Source organism: Vipera berus (genome assembly GCF_964194415.1).
Source record: "Vipera berus genome assembly, chromosome: 7".
NCBI classification, from domain to species: Eukaryota; Metazoa; Chordata; class Lepidosauria; order Squamata; family Viperidae; genus Vipera; species Vipera berus.
In genome coordinates this window covers 76744047-76763552 of record NC_138209.1, presented here as the reverse complement: position 1 = coordinate 76763552, position 19506 = coordinate 76744047, and the positions used below count along the sequence as shown (strand labels likewise).

At 45.8% G+C, this 19506-nt stretch overlaps 1 protein-coding gene across 1 annotated transcript in view; it reads right to left on the bottom strand.

Annotated features, from left to right (window-relative positions):
• RGS12 (regulator of G protein signaling 12) overlaps positions 1 to 19506 on the bottom strand; it is a 56337-nt gene that overhangs the window by 8367 nt on the left and 28464 nt on the right. The window contains exons 9-16 of the mRNA XM_081332260.1: positions 17483 to 17636; positions 15856 to 15932; positions 14449 to 14649; positions 12170 to 12243; positions 10607 to 10733; positions 7384 to 7480; positions 6767 to 6837; positions 3294 to 3450 (exon numbers count right to left, since the gene is read on the bottom strand). Of these exons, the coding sequence (XP_081188386.1) occupies positions 3294 to 3450; positions 6767 to 6837; positions 7384 to 7480; positions 10607 to 10733; positions 12170 to 12243; positions 14449 to 14649; positions 15856 to 15932; positions 17483 to 17636 (958 nt within the window). The remainder of the gene's footprint in view (positions 1 to 3293; positions 3451 to 6766; positions 6838 to 7383; positions 7481 to 10606; positions 10734 to 12169; positions 12244 to 14448; positions 14650 to 15855; positions 15933 to 17482; positions 17637 to 19506) is intronic.

Genomic DNA, 19506 nt, shown 5'->3' with positions numbered 1-19506 from the left:
CTGGACTATGTGATCTCCACCCTTGCGTTTGGGGATTCCATACAAGTGATGCTTCCCTGCACTTGATCTGCCACGGGCAACATCTGTAGAACCACCTGCCTCCAGAAGCGGCAAATGCTCCAACACTGGAACTTTTCAAGAAGAGACTGGACAACCATTTGTCTGAAGTGGTATCGGGCAGGGGTGTCAAACTCACGACGGCGCGTGACGTGTCGCGACGTTATCGTGCCCTTTTTTTGCCACTGCCGGCAATGGGGTGGGTGCGGCTTCACCGCGACACATCCGCCCTGCAGTTTTGACACCCCTGGTATAGGGAGGGGGGGTTGGACTAAGGTCCCAAGGTCCCTTCCAACTCTTGTTATTGTGTTGTATTGTATGCCGGCAAAGTGTCGGGTGCCCTCTCTTAATTTCCAGCCCCACCCATCGTTGATGAAGGAGAAGCTTGAAGAGGTGTCTCGGGTGAGTGGCTAAGCTTAGAAGGGCTTTTCCCAACAGTTCTTCCCTCTGGGAGAGATCCAGGAGAGCTCCACTTGGGAAGGGAAGCGTAGGACAAAGAGTTGGAAGATGTGCTGGGAGTCATGTCCTCTATCATCTTTGACACCTGGTTGACCAAAGTCATCATCATCCTCTTTGATCCAAAGCAGCCATGGCCGCCGATGGGTAGAGGTCCCTCAAGGAGAGATCCTATGTGGAACCCACTTGACAGAGAGAGCGATTAAGCAATGGAAGAGCCTGCCTCCCGGAATGGTGGGTGTCACATCACTGGAAGTCCCCCCCCAAGGAAAGATTGGGCAGCCATTCGTCCAGGATGGCACGAGGATTTCTGCCTTGGGTAGCGGGTTGGACTAGATAGAAGACCTTCAAGGTGCCCTCTGGCCCTATAACCAAGAGTCTTCTGAAGCATGGAGTGAACGGGTGCTAATGGCAATGCTGCAAACATTGACCTGTTTTTGCACTGACAATATTAAGAGACAGCCTGTTATTTTAATTGCTTCATTTGGGAGGGAGGAATCACCCGGAAGTTGGGTTAAGATTGCAAAAGCCCGGGTACAGAATGGGAAGTGAAACCTCATATGTAAAATTAATTGGATAATGTGATTTATGACGTGTAGATAAGGGCGGAGATTGTGTGTGTGTTACGATGGGTTTGGGGGGGGGGAGGAGATTTCAGATTCTGGCATCCCTCCATGAGTGCCGATGTTTCGTTTCGTTACTAAGACTTTTTAGATCAATAATATGCTTGCAATTTGTTTGATTCGTCTCATTCATCGGACAACTAAATTGTACCAAGTGAGTTTTCAAGAAGAGATTGGAAGGCCGTTTGCCCAGGAATCCTCTGAGGACTCCTGCCTTGGGAAGCGGGTTGGACTAGAAGACCTCCGGGGTCCCTTCCAATGACAGGATTCTATGATGCTAGCTGAGGGCGTGGCTCACTTTTACGCTGTCAAGAGTCGTAACGGTGCCACGGGAATGCCTACCCAGATGCTCAAGCACCTTGTGTGGAAAGATGCTTGTCTTTTTCTCTCTTGTGGATTTGCGCCTGGTGAGGGCCGCAAGCAGCGCAGCAACGTCACCAGCCTTGATGACCGTCAAGTGTCCCATCGGACACGGTTCTTCACACCAGCCTGGATGTGCTTCAAAGATGGCGCCGTCACTCGTTGGGTCTTCGATCCTCAGCCCCAAATTGCACCCGAAAGGACAGGCTGACCCAGCCACTCAGCCCCCCACCCCCCCACCCCAGTCTGATCCTGACTCTCCCAAGGAGAAAACCTGGTGCCAACGTGGCTGTCTGTAGGGAGCCTGCTACAAATCCAGACACTAAGCAAGATCCCTTCGCAATCTCTCACCCTGGTTTCTTCCGAGGTGGTTCGGCGATAGGAATGTTACGGGGGGAAATGCTGGCTTGAAATTGGGGTGTGTGCGAGGGTGTTTGCGTAGAGGCCTTCAAAAGCAGGAAACCACACCGCGAGCAAGGCCTACAAAAGCTTGGCCTAGGAATCCCCCTTAAAAGGCTTGTGGGCATCAGCCCACTCACCAAATAAAGAACATTAGATGGGGGGATGGGGGGCATTTGGGAGGGGGCAACGGAAGGCGATAAAGAAATCAGTTTGCCTAAATGGGATGAACGGAAAAGCAGAGCGGGAAGCCGTTCCCCTTCCTCTTTCCTTTTTAATCTAACCGATTCTAATTCAAATAAATTGAATAGAATAAAAAATAAAATAAAATGCAAAACGTCGCTAAGGAAAGACACGGAGGCGGGGCTAGTGTTCGGCACCTCGCCACGGGACAATTCAACAATTCAATTATTTAAAACAATTGAAAAATCATTTTAGGTTTTGTCCCTCCTCTGGCATCCTTTCCTTCACAGATTCTACACCACCCTTTCTGCGATAATAGCGTTAACTCTTGCCCGGCGGCGAGTTGGCTGCAGTGAGTTGGCCATGGTGACTTGGCAATGGCAAGCTGTCCTAGGCCAGGGGTGGGCAACCTTGGCTCTTTTACGACCCGTGGACTTCAACTCCCAGAATTCTTGCACCAGCGTGGCTCAGCTGGGAAACCTCTCCCTTTCCCCTCAGCATGGCTGGCTCAGGAATTCTGGGAGTTGAAGTCCACGAGTCATCAAAGAGCCGAGGTTGCCTACCCTTGTCCTAGACCGAGGTCTTCAAACTGGGCCCTTTTATGACTTGTGGACATCAACTCCCAGAATTCCTCAGGCAGTGTGCCTGGCTGAGGAATTTGGGAGGGATCTTCAAACGTGGCCCTTTTATGACTTGTGGACTTCAACTCCCAGAATTCCTCAGGCAGCGTGCCTGGCTGAGGAATTCTGGGAGTTGAAGTCCACAAGTCATAAAAGGGCCACGTTTGAAGACCCCTGGCCTAGACTCAACTATGGATTGATAAGAAAAGCGATCATGAAGGGCTACTTTCCAGAGAAGAGTTGGGGAACCGAGAGGCTTGGGTAAGCTGAGAGTGACCCTGGGGGTACCCTGGGAGTGGATCACAGAAGTGCCCCCGCCTTCTCTTCTCCCCAGCCCTGCCCAGCACAGGGCATGGCTCACTTACGAGACGGAGGGAATGACTGCGAGAGCCGCAGGGCCAGGCAAGGGGTCAGCTCGGAAGCCCTCCACGTTCGTTCCAAACACTCTCACCAACACAGGAACGTAACTTCGGAGTGGTCGAAGTTTATTGCATCGCCAATACACACGGCCGGAACGGATAACAACACACGCCACTTTGCTCACCACGGTTGACAAGACACACGCTACTGCATATATTTTAAAAAAGTGACATACCCTCTGCTTCTTCCAAATTCAAGGGCGGGCGGGGCGTGTTTTTATCAGTCTGAGCAAAGCGGTCTTCCCTCGGGGCGAGATGGGCTTCTCTGCAGCTTCTCCCCGGCTCTCCTTTTAGTCTAAAAGAGTTGTGCTTTCCAACAGTTCTCCCTTCGCCCTGCAGGGGAAGCCAGAGGGAACACGAATTTACACGGACACAACAGCCACAAGGAGGAGCAACAGCCCAACCTGTCTCCGGGGAGGGTCCACCGAGGAGGCATTTTGGCCAGGACTTTCTTGGATCTCCCCCCTTTTCCACCCCCATGTTTTTGTGGCTCCCTTTGCAAATACGCTCCCCCACCCCAGCACCCCAACGTGAAGCTCTGGTAATACAGAGATCGACGGGGTCTTCTTCCTAAAAGACACTGACACCCAGATCAAAGGCAGGGCCAGCCCTCCAAGCTTTAGCACCAAAAGCAGTGTCATATTTTGGCACCCTCCTCTCTCTCTCTCTCTCTCTCTCTCTCTCTCTCTCTCTCTCTCTCTCTCTCTCTCTCTCTCTCTCTCTCTCTCTCTCTCTCTCTCTCTCTCTCTCTCTCTTCTTTTTCCCTCAAGTTTTGAGCTTTAACGCTGACAATATTTTTTTAAACCAGGAACTTCCGTATCTTCCAGCTGAGAGATTAATTCGGGACCTCGGAAGGTGAGACTGGGAGTCATTCAAGAAAAGGGCTTTATGAAACAGCTGGGCAGGAAATTCCACGTCTCCTAGAGGTGGGGCAGAAAGGTCCTGCCGAAGACTTTAAGGGGAAAAAATGGTTTAGTGATTGCGATCGCTGTTTACTTTGGAAGAAGATCAATAAACAAGGTGCCAAAAACAGAGGATGGACTTTGTTAGCTAACAGACTACTGGACTCTAGTCCCGGTCTCCAAAGCGTTTGGCTTTTTCTCCTCGAAAAGGTTTTTGCAGAAAGTTAAATAATAATAATAATAATAATAATAATAATAATAATAATAATAATAATAATAATAATAATAACAATAATAATAATATTCATAAAAAGGGTAGTTATGGACACAGGCTTTTTGGTAGGCAAGAATTACCCGTGCTTTAGTTCTGTGCGTTGAATGGAGGGTTAGATTGATGGCAGGGGGGGGGGGGGAAGGTGTTTTTGAGCAAAAGCAGCAATTGTCTGGTGGATTGAAATATTTAAGGTTTCCCCCCCTATCTTGACATCAAAACAAAAATTACAGTTTGGTATCAACTGTTGGGAGGCCTCTAGTAGCCGGGCTCAAATTTTTTTGGAGGGGGAAATGTCTGCAGGATGGGTTGTGGGGGAGACATCGCAGGCTGTCTTTGTTGCCCTAACTTTGGCCAAGTCCAAACTTCCCGAAGGAAGTTCATTCTTTATCCTCTCTTTATGCCGCCAATTGGAGATGTCAAGTCGCGTCTCCTACAGCGCAAGGCCTGGCTGAGGAACTCGAAGAAGAGAGCCGGTGGAAAGACGATTTGTCGTAATCCCACAGTTTTGACAGCAGCCTTCACCTCCCACAATGCCTGATCCGGGCAAAGCTGAGCTAATCAGCCATGCTAAACGTTTAGAGGATTAAAGCAATATGGATGCTTGCCTGACTGAGGGTCATTCAGAGGCATCTTTTCAAGACTTTGACCCACAGTGGGGCTCCTAAGCAGTAACCGGGGTCCCTTTTCTGGACAAACAGCCGAGACGGACACATGATTTGGCCCCCCCGGACACCCCCCCACGAGCTGAGAGCAGGAATTGTGCTATACAACTAAAAATCACGACTGGCGATAACATTTTCTCCGTGTTTGCTGCTAATATTTCGCTAAATGGCACCTGGATATGACCGTTCAAAGTTACAACAGCCCCGAAAAAGGCTTTTCATGCTTAGGACAGTTGCAGCGTCCCCCACGGTCAACGTGATCCAAATTCAGACGCGTGACTCATATTTATGACGGTTGCGGTCTCCCCAGGGTTCGTGTGATTTCCCCTTTGGCGACCTCATGACAGGCAAAACCCACATGGGGAAGCCTGATTCACTTAGCAACCGCCAGGGATTCACTTAACAGTTGTGGCAAGAAAAAGTCGTAAAATGGAGGCAAAACCTATTGGACAAAATGTCTCGCTGGGCAACCTAAACCTTGGGCTCGATTGGGGTCGTAAGACGAGGACTAGCAGTATGAAATGATGTCGCAGAGTTTGATTTACTCGTATTGCTTTTCTGTGGTGAAGTCAATGTTGCTAGAGCCATGTTCTCTGAGGGAAAACACATCTGGGCACATAAAATGGCCACCAGGATCGGTGATCATTGACTCATTGCTGACTGGCTAAGTGAATTCCTACCTAGCCAATCCCTGGTTTATCGCAAGGCTTTATGAAGTTATTCCTCCATCTTTGGAGTGTGGTTGTCAACAGCGTCTCCCAGGGAAGGCATTTTTGTCCCTGAGCAATTGTGCAAGGATAACAGGATGACTCTGAGGAGAAGTGCCAGGACGACCTTCGTGTTGGGAGACGGGGCTAGATGCCAGAAATACCTTGGCCTAACTCTACACCAGGGGTCTTCAAACTTGGCTCTTTCATGACTTGTGGACTTCAAGTCCCAGAATTCCTCAGCCACAAGTCATAAAAGGGCCAGGTTTGAAGACCCCTGTCCTAGACCCAACTATGGATTGATAAGAAAAGCCATCATTAAGGGCTGCTTTCCAGAGAAGAGTTGGGGAACCTGCAGAGAATTGGCCGTGCCAAGTTGACTGTGGCAAGTTGGCTGTGGCAAGTTGTCCTACACCAGGGGTCTTCAAAGTTGGCCCTTTTATGACTTGTGGACCAACTCCTGGCTGAGGAATTCTGGGAGTTGAAGTCCACAAGTCATAAAAGGGCCGAGTTTGAAGACCCCTGCTCTACACCTTATCCTGCTTATTATGCAGACCACCTATGAATAATATTTACGTGATGGATAAGCCAACATTATACATCTGCAACTCCCAAAGAAGAGGGGGCCAACCTATTTTCCAAAGCACCTGAAAGCAGGACAAGAAGCAATGGATGGAAACTAATCAAGGAGAGAAGCAACCTAGAACTAAGGAGAAACTTCCTGACAGTGAGAACAATTAATCAGTGGAACAATTTGCCTCCAGAAGCTGTGGGGGCTCCATCACTGGAAGCTTTTAAGAAGAGACTGGACCACCATTTGTCTGAAACGGTCTAGGGTTTCCTGCCTGAGCAGGGGGTTGGGCTAGAAGACCTCCAAGGTCCCTTCCAGCTCTGCCAGTCTGCATTCTGTAAGATGTTGTTTTGTGCAACTTTCTTTTGAGGACCCAATAACGTTACACGTGAAGGGTGAAGCCACAGAATACAAACATAATTTTTTAAAAAAACAGCGCAAAGCAAACATGGGACTCATAGACTCATAGACACTTTTAATCTTGGGAAGCCAAGTCGATCCCCGGGGTTTCAAAATAATTTCAGAAAACTTACTGTGAGTGCTTGGTTTCCTGCATTAGTAGTTACAGGCACACTGTGTTTTAATGACGCTCCTTTCCCCTTGTCTGTGAACGATAGAAATTCAATTCTTTTTTTTCAAAACCCCGATGTTTCCTGCTAACGCGATTACAATCTCAGGGTGGATGATCAAGAACGATCATGGCTACTGCTCGACGGGCAGGTGGCTTTGCCTACCTCCGACTGATTCACCAGTGACATAAGGACCTCGTGAAAGTCATTTTCACCTCCTTGTTCCCACCCATCTGACACTACGACGGGGCGCTCTTCCTGGAACCAGCTCCAAAGCTAGCCCTCGACTTGCAAACGTTCATTTAATTATGACCCTTGTAGCATCCCTCTGATCACGGGATCAAAATTCGGAGGCTTGGCAACTGGCATGACAGTTGCACTTGAGTCAAGAAAAGTCATAAAAGTCACCTGACGGAGGTCTCCCTTGACAACAGGAAATTTAGGGCTCCAGTGTGGTCGTAAGTCGAGGGTTAGCTGTACGTGGAAGCTTTTAACTTAATCCAGAATTCAGCAGCCGGGTTATTCGGCTGGATCCATCACGCATGATCCTGATTCAGCAAGATTCTTTCAACGCCCCTTACCTTTCCCCTTTTTGGAAATCCTGTCTTCCAGAATCACCCGCTGTCCGTCAAGGCTGGAGATGGGGGCCCCGAGGTCTAAGGGGTCTTGCTCACCGTTCTGTCATCCAATTCAGCAGTGTGGGAGAAAAATGGTTGGTTTTTTTTTTAGCGGAACTTAAATTTGTGGCCTTTCAGTGCAGCACTGTGAGTTAGCAGGAATAAAGCAATATGGATTGAACTGTATGATCGTTTAGAGCAGGGGTAGGCAACCTTGGCTCTTTGATGACTTGTGGACTTCAACTCCCAGAATTCCTGAGCCAACATGGGGGAACTTTGGCCCCTTCATGACTCGTGGACTTCAACTCCCAGAATTCCTGAGCCAGCCACGCTGAGGGGAAAGGGAGAGGTTTCCAAGCTAAGCCATGCTGGCTCAGGAATTCTGGGAGTTGAAGTCCACGAGTCATAAAAGAGCCAAGGTTGCCTACCTCTGGTCTATACATATGTTGTATATCAGGGATCTACGAACTTGGCAGCTTTGTGGACTTCAACTCCCAGAATTCCTGAGCCAGCCACGCTGAGGGGAAAGGGAGAGGTTTCCAAGCTGAGCCATGCTGGTTCAGGAATTCTGGGATTTGAAGTCCACAAGTCATGAAGGGGCCAAAGTTTCCCCCATGCTGGCTCAGGAAGTCTGGGAGTTGAAGTCCACGAGTCACGAAGAGGCCATAGTTCCCCCATACTGGCTGAGGAATTCTGGGGATTGAAGTCCACAAGTCATAAAGTCCACAAGTTATGAAGTCATAGTTTCCCCATGCTGGCTCAGGAATTCTGGGAGTTGAAGTCCACAAGTCATGAAGGGGCCAAAGTTTCCCCCATGCTGGCTCAGGAATTCTGGGAGTTGAAGTCCACGAGTCTCAAAAGGGCCAAGGTTGCCTACCCCTGGTTTAGAGCATCATTTTTCAATTATGATAGGGGTATAGCAAATTAAAGGTAAAGGTTCCCCCGCACATGCGTGCTAGTCGGTTCCAACTCTAGGGGCCGGTGCTCATCTCTGTTCCAAAGCTGAAGAGCCAGCGCTTGTCCGAGGACGTCTCCGTGGTCATGTGGCCGGCGTGACTAGACGCCAAAGGTGCATGGAACGCCGTTACCTTCCCACTGTAGTGGTCCCTATTTTTCTACTTGCATTTTTTACGTGCTTTTGAACTGCTAGTTGGCAGAAGCTGGGACACGTAACAGGCAAGTAACTCTGCTACGCGGCACTCGGGATTCGACCCGCCAAACTGCCGACCTTCTGATCAACAAGCTCAGCGTCCTAACCCACTGAGCCACTGCGTCCCTATAGCAAATTATGCCCGTGTTAATTAATGGGAAAGAGCCTCTAAGTGGTTTACAGAGCCAGCCTATTGCCTCCAACAATCCGGGTCCTCATTTGACCGACCTCGGAAGGGTGGAAGGCTGAGTCAACTGGGATCGAACTGCCGAACGGCAGGCAGCCGGCAGTCAGCAGAGGTAGACTGCAGTGCCGCCTTCTAATCTCACCCAAAGTAATAGGATTGTAAAGCAGTTTTACACCGAGCTCCTTTCTTCTCTGCGGCTGTATTTTCTAGAATTCCAGGCCCTCTGTGCAAGTTTTATTTTTTCGTTTATTTCTTTTATTCTCCTCGATGCCTCCTGAATTTGGGCAGCTGGCAATACACTGGGCAGCAGAGGAACAGTGCGCTAAGAAGCGAAACCAAAATAAAGTAGAAACAGAAGGGAAAGAAAGGAGAACAAGATGGCGAAGTTGGCAGGAACCCTCGCCCTTCCGACAGTCTCTCATCTGGGCGACGGCGGCACTCAAATCACAGTAACCCAAAGTGCACCTCTTTATTTGATTTGAGTGTCATTTTATTTTTCCTTTGAACCCGGCTCTTTTTTCCCTGGAATGGGGCTCCCCCTGAGAGCCATCTTGCCCCACTGTGCAGACGTCCAGAGGGCCATAACAGCGTTTGCCCCCCCAACCGGGGGGGGGACGGGATGCCTGGGCCGCCATCGCCCGGATGAGAGACTATCGGAAGGGCGAGGGTTCCTGCCAACTTCGCCATCTTGTTCTCCTTTCTTTCCCTTCTGTTTCTACTTCGTTTTGGTTTCACTTCTTAGCGCACTGTTCCTCTGCTGCCCAGTGTATTGCCAGCTGCCCAAATTCAGGAGGCATCGAGGTGAATAAAAGAAATGTCTGAAATAGCATAGGGTTTCCTGCCTGAGCATGGGGTTGGACTAGAAGACCTCCAAGGTCCCTTCCAACTGTCTATTCTATTCTATTCTATTCTATTCTATTCTATTCTATTCTATTCTATTCTATTCTATTCTATTCTATTCTATTCTATTCTATTCTATTCTATTCTATTCTATTCTATTCTATTCTATTCTATTCTGATTCTATTCTGTTCTATTTTAATTTTCTATTTCTGTTCTGTTCTATTCTATTCTATTCTATTCTATTCTATTCTATTCTATTCTATTCTATTCTATTCTATTCTATTCTATTCTATTCTATTCTATTCTATTCTATTCTATTCTTATATTCTCTTCCATTCTCTTCCATTCCATTCCATTCCATTCTCTATTCTATTCTTCTATTCTATTCTATTCTATACTATACTATTCTATTCTATTCTATTCTATTCTATTCTATTCTATTCTATTCTATTCTATTCTTATATTCTCTTCCATTCCATTCCATTCCATTCCATTCCATTCAATTCCATTCCATTCCCTATTCTATTCTATTCTTATTCTTATTCTATTCTATTCTAGTCTAGTCTAGTCTATTCCATTCTTCATTTTATTATTCTATTCTATTCTATTCTATTCTATTCTATTCTATTCTATTCTATTCTATTCTATTCTATTCTATTCTATTCTATTCTATTCTATTCTATTCTATTCTATTCTATTCTATTCTATTCCATTCTTCATTTTATTATTCTATTCTATTCTATTCTATTCTTCCATTCTCATTCTAAACAAATAAAGAAATAAAACTTACGCTTACCTGGAATTCTGGAAAATATCCATGTAGAGGTAAAGGAACTCAGCATGAAACTGCTTTATAATCCCGTTACTTTGGGTGAGATGAGTATGTCTTTTAATAGGGAATGAGGTAAGACCGTTTTATTTATCATAAAGAAAACACCCTGCATTGAAACTGAAAACAACAACAACAAAACGAAACAAAAAACTTTCTTAGTTTTAACAAATTACTTACTAGTCTTGCCACAAGGTTATTCAGATTCAGCCCATATTTCGCCACGACGGGACGCAGAACCTCTGTGACCGGCTTGGTGGGTTTAGCCTTTAAACCAACCGATCGGTTGATAGGGACGAGGTCGAGCCTAAAACGGAGAGAAAAAACAACAACAAGTGAATATTTTGTTACCGAGAACCGTTTGGAACGCAAGCTTCGTCCCACAGTCTCTTCGTGTTCTGTACCAGCCTGCTACCGGCCCTGCAGAAAAGGCAGGAACAACCCCTTTTACAAGAAGGCAAGAGGCTGGAATTAAGCCTGCCAAATTTATGGATACAAAAACAAACGGAACAAGACACGAACCAAGAAACAGGAGCTTTTCAAGCGGTTGCCTTCAGCAAACCAGCCCTCCCACGCATTCCCCTTTTATACAGTTCAGGGCGTGGCTTCTCTCTGCCTCCTTCCGAGGTGCCCCATTGCCTTCCTCTGTTTACTCCTGATTGACTGCCTCCTGCGTCGGGCGTCCTTGAACAGGGCCAGCTGCGGGTCATCTTCATCCACGCTGTCAGGCTCACACAGCTGGCAGGTGGGAGGGGCCTGGCTGAGGGCTCTCATCAGCAAGCTCTTCAACACCCCCCCCTCCTCCTCTGAGTCGTCCGACCCAACTGCCGAACCCACAGGCTGACCCTGAATCACAACACTTCGACAAAGTGGGAAACTAAGAAAACTGAGAACAATATCCCCCCCCTTTTTTTTTTGCATTCAGGGCCCTCGTGAGGCAGGTGTATTTATGTCCGACAGGTCAAGATCGTGGTGGCTTGTGATCGTACGCTCACAGTTGCCGTTGTGGCTTTTTTTAAAAAAACAACTCCCACCCTGTTGAATCTCCTCTCGACAGGCCCAGTCCTGGAAATAGCATCCTTGTTGCTTTTGATTCAGCACTCAGAATACAGATCGTCGTTGACTTACGACGTCAACGGAACCCCAAGTGTCCGTCGCTAAGCCAGACATTTGTAAAGCCAGCTCTGCCCCGTTTTACGACCTTTCTTGCCACCGCTGTTAAGCGGGATCGCCGCAGTTGATACGTTAATAACACGGCTGTGCAAGTGAATCTGGCTTCCCCCCCCGTTGATTTCGCTTGGAAAAGGGGATCACATGACCTTAGGACACAACAATGGTCGTTAAGTATGAGTCAGTTGCCGAGTGTCTGAATTTCGATCAGGTGACCGCAAAGGTCAGGCTACGAAGGTCGTTGAGCGTGGGAAACTGTCCCAAGTTGTTTTTCTCGCTGCTGTCGGAACTTTGAACGGTCAACCAATTGAACTGTCGTAAAGTTGAGGACTGCCCAGTATAACGAAGTTGTTGACTTCTCTGGCTTCCCCCGTTGACTTTGCCCGCCCGAAGGTGGCCAAAAGGGGATCACACGACCGCGGGGTGTTGTGTGACTGTCACAAATACGAACCTGTTGCCAAGTGCCCGAATTTGGCTCACATGACCCATGGGGATGCTGCAACGGCCGTTAAGTGTGAACAGCGGTCATGAGGGAGGGAGGGAAGAGGCATCTGAGCAGCTTTCCCATCTTACCGAAATAAAGTTCTCCTTTCTAAGCGAAGAGTCTGGGAATCCAAAATGCTGCTGTCTTGGTACAGTACGAGGGGCTGCGAATATAAAAGAAGAGACGGCGCCAAGTTTAACGGGTGAATGAGAACTGAGAACTTTCAAGGCCACTCCAGAAGACTGGAGACTTTTACTCCAGCTCTAAGGTCCCTTTCAACCCTGTTATTCCATTCCATTCCATTCTATATTCCTTCTATTCTATTCTATTCTATTCTATTCTATTCTATTCTATTCTATTCTATTCTATTCTATTCTATTCTATTCTATTCTATTCTATTCTATTCTTCATTCCTCTATTCTATTCTATTCTATTCTATTCTATTCTATTCTATTCTATTCTATTCTATTCTATTCTATTCTATTCTATTCTATTCTATTCTACTCCACTCCACTCCACTCCATTCCATTCTACATTCCTTCTATTCTATTCTATTCTATTCTGTTCTATTCTATTCCAATATGTATCCTATCCTATCCTATCCTATCCTATCCTATCCTATCCTATCCTATCCTATCCTATCCTATCCTATATTCCATTCCATTCCATTCCATTCCATTTTACATTCATTCTATTCTATTCTATTCTATTCTATTCTATTCTATTCTATTCTATTCTATTCTATTCTATTCTATTCTATTCTATTCTATTCTATTCTATTCTATTCTATTCCAATATGTATTCTATTCTATCCTATCCTATATTCTCTTCCATTCCATTCCATTCCATTCCATTCCATTCCATTCCATTCCATTCCATTCCATTCCATTCCATTCCCTATTCTATTCTATTCTATTCTATTCTATTCTATTCTATTCTATTCTATTCTATTCTATTCCAATATGTATTCTATTCTATCCTATCCTATATTCTCTTCCATTCCATTCCATTCCATTCCATTCCATTCCATTCCATTCCCTATTCTATTCTATTCTAATTCTATTCTATTCTATTCTATTCTATTCTATTCTATTCTATTCTATTCTATTCTATTCTATTCTATTCTATTCTATTCTATTCTATTCTATTCTATTCTATTCTATTCCCTATTCCTGATTCTATTCTATTCTATTCTATTCTATTCTATTCTATTCCAATATGTATTCTATTCTATCCTATCCTATATTCTCTTCCATTCCATTCCATTCCATTCCATTCCATTCCATTCCATTCCCTATTCTATTCTCTTCTCTTCTCTTCTCTTCTCTTCTCTTCTCTTCTCTTCTATTCTATTCTATTCTATTCTATTCCAATATGTATTCTATTCTATCCTATCCTATCCTATATTCTCTTCCATTCCATTCCATTCCATTCCATTCCATTCCCTATTCTATTCTATTCTAATTCTATTCTATTCTATTCTATTCTATTCTATTCTATTCTATTCTATTCTATTCTATTCTATTCTATTCTATTCTATTCTATTCTATTCTATTCTATTCCCTATTCCTGATTCTATTCTATTCTATTCTATTCTATTCTATTCTATTCTATTCTATTCTATTCTATTCTATTCTATTCTATTCTATTCTATTCTATTCTATTCTATTCTATTCTATTCTATTCCAATATGTATTCTATTCTATCCTATCCTATATTCTCTTCCATTCCATTCCATTCCATTCCATTCCATTCCATTCCCTATTCTATTCTATTCTATTCTATTCTATTCTATTCTATTCTATTCTATTCTATTCTATTCTATTCTATTATTCTATTCTATTCTATTCTATTCTATTCTATTCTATTCTATTCTATTCTATTCTATTCTATTCTATTCTATTCTATTCTATTCTATTCTATTCTATTCTATTCCTCCAAGATCCCTTTCAACATCATCATCATCATCATCATCATTGTTATTATTAACAATGCATTTTTGTAATAGTTTCAATCAACAGAGTAGAAAAACGGTCATATGTCCCTCTATTCAGGGCCGTCGTAACTTCGAACGGCCACTAAATGAACTGTCGTTGAGGACTACCTGTAACGGTAGGCAAACTCTGCCCACAGTTTGGCCTTCGATCCCGGCAGGGCTCAAGGTTGACTCAGCGTTCCATCCTTCCGAGGCCGGTAAAAACGAGGACCCAGATTCTTGGGGGGGATAATACGCAAGCGATGCTTCTACGCTGTAAACAACCCAGTGTATTGCTATTGCTAATATCAGGATCGCTCTTGGGAAAATGTAGCCTTTCAATGTTAATTAATTATTTTATTTTATTTTTTAAAAAACCCCCCACAAAAGCACCTTATCTCCACCGATTAAAAAAAGGTCGACTGCAGCCATGCTGACGCGTTGCCGTTCGCAGAAGTCGGAGAGCATCTCTTTGATGGAGGACCCGGCTCTTACGGGCATCACGGAGGTGGAGCCATCTGGCAGGGTCACCTGGCAGCCTTTGGGGGGCTTCTCTTTCGCCGTGGGGGACCCTGGTGCTTGGCAGGGCTCGCCCTTTGGAAGAGAAAGCGTTACGTGTCTGCTGTGGGAACCGAGTGGGAAATTTAAACAGAGCAAAGTACTAAGCGTATTTTTTTTAAAGCAAATCACATTTAGAACACAAAATCACAGAGCTGGAAGGGACCTCAGAGGTCTTCTAGTCCAACCCCCTGCACAAGCAGGAGATTTTATAGCATTTCAGACAAATGGCTGTGCAGTCTCTTCTTGAAAGCCTCCAGTGTTGGAGCACCCACAACTTCTGGTGGCAAGCTGTTCCACTGGTTAATTGTTCTCACTGACAGGAAATTTCTCCTTAGTTCCAGGTTGCTTCTCTCCTTGATTACCGTATTTTCTGGCGTATAAGACGACTTTTTAACCCATGAAAATCTTCTCAAAAGTCAGGGGTCGTCTTATACGCCGGGGGCTGAAACTTTAGGGACAGGGCTGGCTGGAAAACCTGGAGCGGATCTCCCATTTGGTCTGTGCAGGGAAAGCGGGACCAATTGGAGAAGAAGCTGCAGTCTGTGGTTTTTTACAGGCTGGGGTCTGGGCGTCTTTCCTTCTAAAGTTGAAGAGCAGCTGCAGTCTATCCCAACTTGAAAGGCAGGTGGGGAATGCAGCAGCCAGAGCAGCTGCTTAGCTCTAAGGACGCATTTGACTCAGGAACTGGGCGGGCTGGCTGGAAAACCTGGAGCGGATCTCCCATTTGGTCTGCGCAGGGAAAGCTTTAGAGTGAATTAGGAAAAGTTTAATCCACTTGCACTGTTTTATGTTTACATGTTTGATGACAAACAGCCTTATGTTTATAAGTGACAGTTTTCCTACTAAGTACCTGCATGTCATAAGCAATTGAATTAAAATTACCATATTAAAATCAAATCTGATGTTTTTTAATTTTTATTTGGTGTGCATTGGAAGAGGGGTAGTCTTATACGGTGAGTATAGCCCAAACCCTATAATTTAACAGGAAATGTAGGGGGTCGTCTTATATGCCCAGTCATCTTATACGCCGGAAAATACGGTAGTTTCCATCCGTCGCTTCTTGTCATGCCCTCAGGTGCTTTGGAAAATAAGTTGAATGCCTCGTCTTTGTGGTAACCCCTCAAATACTGGAAGACCGCTATCATGTCGCCCCTGATCCTTCTTTTCACTAAACCAGACATAGTTTATCATCATACTTCATCATCATGCATATTTTCAATCCAAAAAGGCAAGACTTACCATCTCCAGACTGGCAGCCGAAGACAAGGAATCTTGAGATTTATGTCTGTAAGACAATCCACCGGGCTGAGAAGACTCTGGGAGAAATATTAACATATTATTAATATGTCTCGATTAGCTAGCATCAAGCCTCGTAATCTTTCTCAAAAAAATATATCTTAAATCAGCTTTCGAGACTTCTCCGCTTGAATCTCTGAATGAAATCCAAGCTTCAGACTCGGCCAGTTTTTATTCTCTAACCGTACCAAAGGTATCCGAAATGTGTTTTGCAAAAAATGAACCGATATGGGGGTGATAGCCGTTCTAGAGATTTTCCACCTTCCATCTCCATATAACCAGAGTAGGATTGATTGATTGATTGATTGATTGATTGGCTGTTGTACATTTGTGTCTTCGGGCTCCTGGCAAGCCAGACCGCAACAGTTTTTTAGTACAGCTATAAATCATGTCAATAAGACTCACATCTATCGAGAGAGCATCAATAAAACGATGAATAATATATCGTCCAATTCAACCGTGATAATAATAATAATAATAAAAATCTTTAAACGTTTTAAGTGCAGGAAAGCGTAGCGGTTTATACAAGCCAGTTTCTCTTAGCAACAAGTGGGAAGGGAGAGAAGCAGGCCTGCAGGGGAAAGAATGACACACAATGGATGCCCCTGCAGACAGGTCTGCACAAACACACACACACACACACACACACATAAACGTTCCCCCCAGGTCTCAGATCTGGGCTGCAAGTGTCAGAGAAGAGGAGCAAAGCACCTGAAACAAGGCAGTTGTTCCTTTGGGGGGGGGGGGAAATGCAGCCCAAAGAATAAAGAGACTGACATGCTAAGACCGCTTTGAATTTGGGCCAGCAAAACTGCATCTGTTTACTTCTCTTTGTCATCTTCTCCTCCTGTGCTAAATGAATAGATAACCCTGACACCTGGTCGAAGACGGCTCCGAGGACTTTCCCCCATCTAGATCACCACTGCCAGCCCAATGGGATTGCCATGGAAACCACAGGCCTCCAGGTTTGAGGTCAAGGTGCTTGTCCTACCAGCAAATTCCATTAAATCCAGAACCCTCCCTCCCTCCCTTCCCTTCCTTCCTTCCTTCCTTCCTTCCCTCCCTCCCCTTCCTCCTTCATTCCCTCCCTTCCTTCCTTCCCTCCCTTTGTTCCTTCCTTCCCTCCCTCCCTTCCTCCCTTCGTTCCTCTCCTTCCCTCCCTCCTCCTCTCCCTCCCTCCCTTTCATTCCTTCCTTCTCCTCTCCCTTCCCTCCCTCCCTCCTTCCTTCCCTCCCTTCCTCCCTTTCATTCCTTCCTTCCTTTCTCTCCCTCCCTCCCTCCTTCCTTCCCTCCCTTCATTCTTCCCTTCTTCCTCTCCCTCCCTCCCTTTCATTCCTTCCTTCCCTCCCCTCCCTCCTTCCTTCCTTCCTTCCTTCCTTCCTTCCTTCCTTCCTTCCTTCCTTCCCTCCCTCCCTTCTTCCTTCCTTCCTTCCTTCCTTCCTTCCTTCCTTCCTTCCTTCCTTCCTTCCTTCCTTCCTTCCTTCCTTCCTTCCTTCCTCTCCATCCATCCATCCATCTCTCTCCTCCCCTCCACCGCCCCATGGCCTCATCTCTGGATTTTAAAACTCACCTTTGAGACAATTGCCGTTCTCCTTCTTCTTCTGTGACCTTCCCAAACTTTTGCTTCTCGACCAGGAAAAAAACGCCCCTTTTTTCTTTTTCTCCGCATCTTCTTCTCCAGATTCTTCATTTAGGGAGCGGCCAGACTTGGCTTTTCCGCCTAACTATCAACAAGTGCAATTTAAAAGAAAAGAAAAGAAAAAAGAACAACACTTCAGTTGGGCATCGTTTCTTTAATCAGCGCGGTGCTTATAATTTCTGGTCTTGTTCCCAACAGCTTTCACTCCTACCAACAGGCCCTCTCATACACACCGCAGAGAAGGGACGGGCAACCAAGGCAAAGTAACGTGGCCCATTTTGATAAAACAAAGCAGCTGTCAACAGAATAACAGAGGTGGAAGGGACCTTGGAGGTCTTCTAGTCCACCCCCCTGCTCAGGCAGGAAACCCTAGACCGTTCAGACAAACGGCTGTCCAGTCTCTTCTTAAAAACCTCCAGTGTTGGAGCATTCACCGCTTCCGGAGGCAGGTGTTTCTGCTGATTAATTAAGTCCTCCTTAGTTTTAGGTTGCTTCTCTCCTTGGTTAGTTTCCATCCGTTGCTTCTTGTCCTGCCTTCAGGCGCTTTGGAGAATGGCTTGACTCCCTCTTCATTTGGGGCAACCCCTGGAAGACTGCTATCATGACACCCCTCGCCCTTCTCTTCATTACACTAGACAGACCCAATTCCAGCAACCCTTCTTTGTATGTTTTAGCCTTCAGTGCCCTGATCATCTTGGTTGCTCTTCTCTGCACTTTCTAGGAATCTTGACATCTTTTTTTTTGTCCACACTAACATGTACCAATATTTTAGCTAATGCATTTTTACTTTTTTTTTTTTTAACTTTGAGCCACCTTGGCTCAAAAGCAGGTCCAATTCCTTCCCAAGCCTACCGTGGGGGATCCCTCACTGTCGGAAAAGGACTCAACTACAGCAGGCCCAGATCTCCTTTTTCTTTTTTAGTGAAACAGCTGATGCTCTGTGTGAAAACAGCAATCGCGCCTTAGAGTTATATACCGCTTCACAGGGCTTTACAGCCCTCTCTAAGTGGTTCACAGAATCAGCCTGTTGACCCCCCCCCCCAACAATCTGGGTCCTCATTTTACCAACCTGGGAAGGATGGAAGGCTGAGTCGGCGGCTTTGAGCCGGTCAGGATCGAACTGCTGGCAGTGGGCAGAGTTAGCCTGCAATACTGCATTTTAACCACTGTGAAGGAGAGGGAGGGAAGGAAAGGAAAGGAAAGGAAAGGAAAGGAAAGAAGGAAAGGAAAGAAAGGAAAGGAAAGGAAAGGAAAGGAAAGGAAAGAAGGAAGGAAGGAAGGAAGGAAGGAAGGAAGGAAGGAAGGAAGGAAGGAAGGAAGGAAGGAAGGGCAATAGCAATAGCACATAGACTTATATGCCGCTTTGCGGTGATTGACAGCCCTCTCTCTCTGAGCAGTTTACAGCCTCTTGCCCCCCCCTCCAACAATCTGGGTCCTAATTTTACCAACCTCAGAAGGTTGGAAGGCTGAGTCAGCTTTGAGCCAGTCAGGAACGAACTGCTGGCAGTGGGCAGAGTTAGCCCAGAGTTAGCCTGCAATACAGGAGAGGGAGGGAGGAAATGAAAGAGGGAAGGAAGGAAGGAAGGAAGGAAGGAAGGAAGGAAGGAAGGAAGGAAGGAAAGAAAGAAGGAAGGGCAATAGCACTTTGACTTATATACTACTCCGTAGTGCTTTACCACCCTGTCTAAGCAGTTTACACAGTCAGCCTGTTGCCCCCCAACAATCTGGGTCCTCATTTTACCGACCTGGGAAGGATGGAAGGCTGAGTCAACCTTGAACCGGTCAGGATTGAACTGCTGACAGTCGGCAGAGTTATGGAAGGAAGGAAGGAAGGAAGGAAGGAAGGAAGGAAGGAAGGAAGGAAGGAAGGAAGGAAGGGCAATAGCACTTTGAGTCATATACTACTCTGTAGTGCTTTACCGCCCTCTCTAAGCGGTTTGCAGAGTCAGCCTATT